Source organism: Pocillopora verrucosa, chromosome 1, assembly GCF_036669915.1.
Source record: "Pocillopora verrucosa isolate sample1 chromosome 1, ASM3666991v2, whole genome shotgun sequence".
NCBI classification, from domain to species: Eukaryota; Metazoa; Cnidaria; class Anthozoa; order Scleractinia; family Pocilloporidae; genus Pocillopora; species Pocillopora verrucosa.
In genome coordinates, this window is record NC_089312.1 from 7,405,538 (window position 1) to 7,414,437 (window position 8,900).

General features: G+C 40.3%; 1 protein-coding gene across 1 annotated transcript in view; it reads left to right on the forward strand.

Moving 5' to 3' along the window:
• Positions 1 to 899: 899 nt before the first annotated feature.
• LOC131786938 (NLR family CARD domain-containing protein 4) overlaps positions 900 to 8,900 on the forward strand; it is a 10,043-nt gene continuing 2,042 nt past the window's right edge. Inside the window, exons 1-3 of the mRNA XM_066169422.1 lie at positions 900 to 1,014; positions 4,041 to 4,768; positions 5,887 to 8,684. Coding sequence (XP_066025519.1) covers positions 4,057 to 4,768; positions 5,887 to 8,684 — 3,510 coding nt within the window. The 5' untranslated portion in view covers positions 900 to 1,014; positions 4,041 to 4,056. The remainder of the gene's footprint in view (positions 1,015 to 4,040; positions 4,769 to 5,886; positions 8,685 to 8,900) is intronic.

Genomic DNA, 8,900 nt, shown 5'->3' on the forward strand with positions numbered 1-8,900 from the left:
CACCCAGGCGTGTCGCACTCCCGCGAAATTCGCACGAAGTAATTTTTCAGGCGACCGCACAAGGGAAGGTTTTTCGCTTGTTTGCTTCTCGGCTTTGTGAAAAGGTAAGTGAAAACAACAAGAATGGCATCTACAGAAGAAGAATTTAGACAGGTATCGTACTTCATATACATGGATTTTAACACCTTTTTTGTTGTTTCACTTGTGAAAGCATATCGATTGTTTTGGAGTTTGTTACTCAACGTAAATGCCGTGTTTTAGGTTGTACTTCTAATGCCAGTGAGTGAAATGGAATCTCTGCGTTCTTTTGTGGCCTTCAGCGGCGGGGAGCTTGTCTCTGAAACCAAACCCAGCCGAAGGAAAAGAGCAAAAATAACACAAGATAGCAATGTCCGTGAAGAATAGAACAGTTTGGAGGTACATTTGCACTATGGCGGCTTAGCATGGTCGCAAAACGTTTACATACGAACACATAACTTCTGTTTGTTTTGTTGTTTTACTTTCCCGCCGCCAAAACTCAAAGTACAAGCCTCACTATAGTACAGAACCTACAGGCATGGTCAAGTTATAGAAATAGATGATCTTTATGATTGCAGGCCCATTTTCTCAACGGAGGACATGCGTTCATCGATCTTGAGCGCCCGCGAAATTTGAATTTCCTCCGAACGGGAAGGAAGTTTTCGCTCGTTTCTTGAGTTTTTTGTCTAAGAACGACATTTAAGACACTCTTGAAAAGGTAAGCAAATGGTGGGGGTTGTAAATAAATAATTTAATTTATCATTTCTTGAAAGCAGACAACAAGAGATTTAGCAGAAGATTTATAACGATAGTGACCGTTGCAGAAAGCCGCCATTATCGGTGCGAAGGAAGCCAACAAAGTGCAAACCGCTGACCTTTTATAGGCTCGCTCCGTGTTTAAGTACTCTATACAAACTCTTGTGGAGCTTGAGCCCCACGTGGCTAGACTATTTGTGATCCACAACCAAGGTACTCGGAGAGCGGAGAATATCTTAGGTTTGTCGCTATTTTTGTTGACTTTCAGAAAAGAAGAAACTCTCAACATGTAATGTTAACTTATATGTTTGTGAATAACTTGAACTGTTATTAATTTGGATCGTTAAGTCTTGAATTTGCAATTCATTTTAAGCGTGTGAACAGAGAAATATTCATCGATTGTAAAGCTAGCGAAAGCTAATTCAAGTCGGATATCTGCTCCACGACTGTCAGTATTTTCACATACATACTAGTCATTTCTAGCCGAGATAACATAACAACGTTGCAGTCGTTCAATCTTCACAAATCCTGCTTTGTTAAAATGCCCAAATCACTTCCGCTTTCGATTTGACTGAATAAATTCTACTCGTGCCGTATCCTTTTTCTTGAATCCTCTTAATTGGAGAAATGCCCTTAAATAAATTCATAGAAAAAGAAATTATTATTTATCTTAAGCGAATAATTTCGTGTTCTGTCTCTCAAATCGTGCTCTCCTGAGAAATTTCACCGCTTAACTTGTTATTGTTTGTTCGAACCTGTTAGGGCAAAGATTTGCATATTTTTTCTAGGCGAGAATATGCATATCATTACATGTCATATTAATTAATAATAGATCTGTCCGATCTGAATTCGCTATATCGTTGGATCGCTTGTCGCAATTTGTAGGGAACTGCATCACGTTTGCTAGAGCTGTGACTTTCATTGCAAGTCACAAATTAAACCTTTCCATCTTGCTGTCTGATCTGATGTATGATTATTTTGGATAGTTTCGCTTTAGTTTAAGTATTGGGAGCCGTATTACAAGACACGTCACGGTATCGAGGGAGAAGGTAGACCTTTCAATTCAGATTGTTTCTTGATGAAGTTTTTAAGGATAAAGCAGATCAAAACAGATTGTAGATGAAGAACTTCAGAAATTTTTCCTAAAGAAAGAAGCGTAACATAGCTACTTGAGTTGAATTCGTGTTTTCATAGGAACATAGAAGTCCCTAAAGTCAACTGCCGTATCGGGTTTGCTACCAGCCATTTTTAAATGTGAATCCTAAGTTACAGAGTTAAAGAGCGACAGACACGAACAAATAATTGTGTCATCCGTTTATTTTTATGCGTAATCTTCAAACAGTCCTTAGAGGAGTTACGCGATCAATGTTACGACTTATTCTTCATAACTAGCGAACAATGTCCTGTTTGTGTTTTGATAAAAGGAACGTTTCATAGTGAAATTCTCATCGTTAAAATTATGTCAAAATGTTTTTTTTTTCTGTTTCGCTATTTCATTGTAAGTTGTATTATAGGATTGATTTTTGGTGATGCGTGCAATTTGAGGAGTGTTTACTTTGTTTTCAGAGCATAATGCAAAAGAATTAGAAATAACCGAAGGAGAACGTTAGAAGTTGAACAATTTGTTCGCCTCATTCGTTCATTTGAAAAATAGTTTCTGTAAATAGTAAATAATCCAGAACACATTACTTACACCCCAAAAGCGACAACTTGTCCATTGTAAACGGATCCAATGTAAGTTAATGAATTTGTGGTAGAAATATAACCTTAAGGTCATTAATATTGTTGTGAAGATTTTGGTGCGAGGTCGTGATCGTGGGTACTACTAGTGGGTTGCCAATTCAGGGGCACCAATTCAGGTTAGTTTCAATAAGAAATAATCGTTAATCTTGGGATCTTCCTCAAACATGCATGGCTCCAGTTAATTGAGTGAATGCAGTATTTAAGCGTCCTGGACTTCCTTCAAGACCCAAACTGATGCTTAACCCTTCAACTCCCAAGATCTAATTAGTAATTCTCCTTACCGTCTGCCATATAATTCTTGTGATGATAGTTCAGAGAATTTGGTACTGGATCAGCTAATAATCCCCTAATTGATATTGTTCTTTCTTCTCATTGCTTTTCTCCTTGATATTGTATTGATATTGTGAGGAGAAATTCTGTCTTTGTCAATCATGCGAGTTGAAGGGTTAGGACAGAATGCTGGTGATTGTAGTAGAAAGACTGACAACAAATCACAATTGTTTGAAGTAGCTTAAACCTTTGTATCCGCAGAATGTGTATGACATATAACTTTATCAAGATTTAAGATTTTTGTCAAAAAAGTGTTGATTCTTAACACACATCAAGAGTTTCATTCCTTCATTTCATGTAAACAAATATTGGTCACGAGTAAAGGCTTTTAGAAAATGCGGTCCCTTCTGTAAGAAGCAGCCAATTCAAGTGGATTAAACGGGAAAAATTGAACTAAAAGGAAGGAAAAATAATATGTTTAATTTGAAATGGATTACAGATCGCAAGATGACTGATTTTATACACCTGGGCCTGCTGCAGTTGTTCAAAGGGCAGATAGTGGCGCATGCTCCACAACGGATAAATCCCTATCCAGCGGGGTAATTGTTTACAAAACCTACTGTGCCATCCAATGGATAGATATTTGGATAGCCACCTCTCGAACAAACAGGACCAATATGGTGCCATTTTTTGTATTTTTCTGGCAGCAAGCGGCGTCGCATTCTTTATGAGCAGATAAAAGCAGGGAACTAAGTGGTTCGCAACTTTGCCATTTATCTTCGACCAAATCTTTTTGTGAGTTTTTTAACTTTGAGCCTGACGTGGTACTCGCTACTCAAGATCAATTGATAAAAAGCTGATATCTCAACAAAGTAACCTCTCCAAATAGATTCAGTGTCTATGAAAATGCTGGCATTTATGAAATGCTTTTAGTGAATGCTTTCCAAGTAGGTTGTTCCAAGTCAGAGTTGTCCATGTCTGCTTGCGATCTCCTACCAAATGTAAGTTCTTGGAATTTTATACCCAAGAAATCTCCAATTTAATACGTAGGCAGAAGCTGGTGTTTTCAGTTCTTTCTTTACGAAAATCCTTTCGTGTGGAAAATTCTGATAATGCACAGAATAGTGGCTCAGCTACAAACTGATATAGCATCCCGTCCCATAATTGTCACCAAAAGCAATTAAGAACAAAAAGGCAAATTAGACTTTTGTGGAAACTTTTAAATGATAAACCGATATTTGTGTTTATCGTAGGATTCCTTATCATGTAATGGCGACAATCTCTTCTTCCAGCAAAGAAACAACTAACTACGCTCGGTTGTGTCGCCTGCTGGTGGATGTGGGTTCACAAGTACTCAGAGATGTATTCGAGAAACTGCGCCCTCCAGGAAGCCTTGACACAGTTTTAAAAACTCCTTCTGTAAGTTCCACGCTGACTTCATTAAAAAAGAAGCGAGTTCTTAACCATGCACAGTGGACGAAACTCACCTCATCGTCAGTGGCATCGGTGGATTTTGACATTACCCTGATAGCTGTCCTTCTTAGGAATATATGTGGCCTTTCCGCTCCGGTAACTGGCTGGAACACTCCTCCATCCGCATCAGACAAGACAGAGGCAGCCGATATTACACGTATCAAGATATACAGGAATGAAGTCTACGCCCACGTCAACCGTGCTTCTGTTGATGAAGCACAATTCAATGGGCATTGGATGAATATTAAGGACCCCTTGGTGAGACTTGGAGGAATAAAGTACGAGGCGATTATCGATAACCTGAAAACTGAGGGAATAGACCCAGAGAAGGAAAAAGTCTATCAACAGCTCCTCAAAGAATGGACGGAATATGAAGAAAGTGTCACAGAGGAACTTGGTGAGATTAAGGAACAGCTAGGGACCTTGAATTGCAAAATACAAAAGCTGGACGAGAAACTAGAAATGACGTTACCATTGGCACTCCCCGCGGAGGATCTCTGTCTAACAAGTAAGGACTATTTTCTGGTTCTAAAACTTTATCACTCAACCTCGGATGGTTTGATTTTAATTATTCTGCACTGACAAGCTACGCGTAATACCTACCTACTGGACAGCAGATTAGGTTCAACCAAACTAAGCTTTTATAATATTCAACAAGTATTTGCCGTAGGTGGAATGAATATCGTTGAATAATCTGATTATTCGACATTATTCATTGAGCCCGAGACAAATAATTGTTTTAGCATGATTGGGTAGGTGCCCGCGAATTATGTTGTAACTTCTTTTCGTTGTTGAAACCATTCTGTTACAATTGATTTGATTCCTCGTATAAAGATAAGCAGCCAGTTGAAAAAACCAATAGAATTTAACAGGTTTATTTGATTAAATTAGAAAAAACTCCACATTTTTCTTTTTGAAAGAGTTACACCAAACGTAATAGCATCTTTTGCGCTTGTTTGAATTGTACTTATTCCTATTGCCTCTATTACGTGCTGCGTAACATTTAGAATGATATAGCAAGAGGACGGGAACGTCGTTTCAGAACGGGAAAGCGCGCGGATAATCTGGACACGACTCTATTTCGACTTCCGGTGTTGGCATTCTCATTCTCCCCAACAAGTTCAGGACGTCATTCGCTGGTTTTCTCGTCGCGATCAAAACGCCTACGCTTGCGTAAATTGTGCTCTTATAAACGAGATAGTGCTTACTGGAATGATTTCAAAACTCATTTCCAGGATAACCAGGTCCCTTTCTTTGTTTTATTCGGTGTATTTGTGAAAATTTACCGCTACATTTATGCTGGATTCCCGAGAGGAAATACGATCGTTTGCAAGCGCTAACGATCCAAGATTTCGAAATAGACTTGAATCCAGACTATCTTCGCGCTTTCCCGTTCTGAATTGGCGTTCCCGTCCTTTTGAGTCAATTGCTAAATCACTCTACTCTATTGACAAAACTCGCAGCAGCCATTTTGAAATTTAGCTCTCAAGCTATGATCACTTATAGCAAAAAGTGGCCTAATCCTCGACCGATCAGTTGCCGTCGCTGTTATGCCAAATGTTAATAATGCCAATAATAATTGGTTAACGATGTTTATTTCAATCTGGATACTTTTATCCTTTGCAGACTTTAGAGATCGTCTAGAGAAGCGGTATAACAACTTATGCCAAGTCAGAATCACCCCTTGGGATCCTGACAACACTGTACAAATTGACGAAATTTACACAGAGCTCTTTTGGGTCAGGGACAACAAGAAGCCAAGTGGAAAAAAACAAGAAAAACTTGATGATTATTCCGACATTCTAAAAGAGCTTAAAAGCAACAGAATCCTTGTATACGGTATACCGGGGATTGGAAAATCCACCTTTGCCAAAAAAATCGCCATCGACTGGGTAAGAGGTAAAAAGGAAAACCTAGAGAAATTTGATCTGCTGCTCATGATCCCGTTACGAAACGTTTGCCATAGTAAAACCTTCCGGAACATGTTAATTGAAGCCAAGCTGTTTCCCGCTGAAGACCAGAAGCTCGTCGACGCTCTCCTTAGGTACATTCTTGAGCACAAAGATAAAGTTTTGTTGGTTTTGGATGGTTTTGACGAGTACAATGCAGGTGAGGAGACTCCAGTTGTTAGCCGCGTATGGATGGGGGATGAGCTCCGAGACTGCTTTGTGATTTTGACAACGAGGCCAATAAGAGAGGATGATGTAAAGCGATACAGCAGCGCCCAGTTTCAGATAAAAGGATTTGACCAAGCCCAGATCAAAGAGTTTTCAATGAAGCTTTTAGAAGATGAGCAAGAAGTTCAGAAGTTTCTTGATTACATTAAGATCCACAAGCTGAAGGAGATTTCGGAAATTCCCCTGCTTTTGCTGATGCTTTGTTTAGTCTGGAAGGAGAAAGATCGCGAAGGGTTACCAGAGGCAAAAGTGCATCTTTACAGCAATTTCATTCAAACCCTTTTAAATCACATGGCCGCAAAAGACGCTGATGAAGAAGTTACGAGCATCAAGGGCTACGGTGGTGATCTTGAACAAGTAGGGGAACTGGCATTTAATGCTTTACTGAACAATTCTCTCGAGTTTGATTATGAACATTTTCCTAACGAGCTTCTGAGTAGCAAGTTGATCCGTGTTGGCGTAATTCAGATTGTAAAGCTCTTTAGTGCAAAGCCAAAGAAGATGGTTGCCTTCCTTCACAAATCCATTCAAGAATTCTTAGCAGCCTGGTTCATCATTCACAAGATACTTCCATCCGCTAAAGACAATGTCACTTGCATACCTACCATAAATTCAACCAGAAAAGTTGTCGACTTGCTCGAAGTCCTCAAGTTTGTTTGCGAATGGTCACCGGAAGGGTCGAAAGCTGTACAGCAGCATCTGGCATCTTTGAGGACTAACCAAAATCCTCCCAAAGACGTTCAAACAGAAACACCGTTCTTGGAGGATTTGCTGAGTGATGACAAAAAATTATCAAAGTTGAGCCTTGAGTGTTTTATCACTACACCCACTCAATTTAAGGGCGAAGTGTACCCGTCGTTGTTGAAATCCCTTACGGGCGTTTTGATAATACCTGACACACTCCTGCCTCATGTGGCCAACGGACATTTTGTGAAGTCCGAAGTCCTGCCTGAGAGTGTACTATTTGATTTTCAGAGGCGTCCGTCTCCTAAGGACCGCGATCACATTTCCTCCATCATGGACGATCTTAACGCGATAATTGTAAGTTCTACTGGAGAAACGAAGGCTTCTGACTTTGTGAGAAGACAAGGGAAAACTGATATATTGGCCTCTCTCTTATTGAAACGCTTAGAAGATAAGATATATCTCTACTTCTCTCAGATTGCCAACGTTGATGTCGGAACGCTGCGGGAGCTTGCGATGCCAGCGCCAGCTACGTTTTCTCATACCCGTTCAAATCATAAAGATGTAGTGGTCGGTGACAGGGCAGCCGAGATGGATAGGCAAACTCGTCAGCACTGTTTTTCACTCGCAAAGAAAATTGGCATTGAGGATTTAGAAGGCGACGTCATCCACATAATTTCTAATGTTTTGCCTCTTCTTAGCAGACCAAGAGAGATAGTATTACGAAGCCTTAAAGAATCTTCTATATCTCAGGAGACAGGACGTGTAGTGTCAGGAATAAACATGACAGAGTGTCTTAGACGCCTGAAACTACATAAAACATGCTTGACGGAGAAATCTCTGTCTGTGCTAGCAAACGCCTTACAGAAAGCTTGTAACTTGCAAGAATTAGTCTTGTCAGAAAACCCACTGGGAAGCAGCGTGAGGTGCCTGGCAGCAAATCTTCGTCATGTGCAGCAGCTGACTATCTTGGAATTGTCAGATGTTCTCATGGAACACGAAGCCTTCTCAGATCTCGCCGATTCCTTGCGTCATGTTCCTGACTTGGAAGTTCTTTCTGTGTCTCGAAATCAACTCGGGACGTCGATCTTAGATTTGGCAGACAACTTGAAATTCGTTCCTCGATTGACTCGATTGGAGCTAGGAGAAACTCACATGGACGAAAATGGAGGAAGGGCTCTCTCTGACTGCTTACAATCTCTTCCACGGTTACAGGTGCTGGACATATCTCACAATCCACTGGGAAGCGCAGTTGTTGTGATTGCAGATAATCTTTGCAAAGCAACCTCCCTCACTGATCTCAATATGACTGACACAAAAATGGGCGCAGAGGAAGCCACAGCACTTGGTAGCTCACTTATGTCCCTTCAAAATCTTACAACACTGTCCATTGGGTCCAATCAACTAGCCCAAGGAGTCAGTGCTCTCGTCTGGCGTCTCTCTGAAAAATCAAAGTTGAAGCGACTCAACATGGAGAACGTAGAGATGGGTGAGGAGGATGTTGAAAATGTGGCAAAAACCTGCAAAAAAATCCAAAGCTTAGCCATTGTTAACGATTATCTTGTAAGTAACCTTTGTTTTATTTTGTAGTTTTGGCGGATCATGAAGGTGATCATTACCGTCAACACTCATACAAACCTCTGTCTTGAATAGTGAGCATCAATAAAGCTCCATCTCCACCCCCGAGTTTCTTTATCTCAATCAGAATCTCTAAAGTGATAGTAAGAGGTAGCTCAAAATGGTCTCGTTCTTTCTGATCGCTAATTCTTTGAAAGTTTG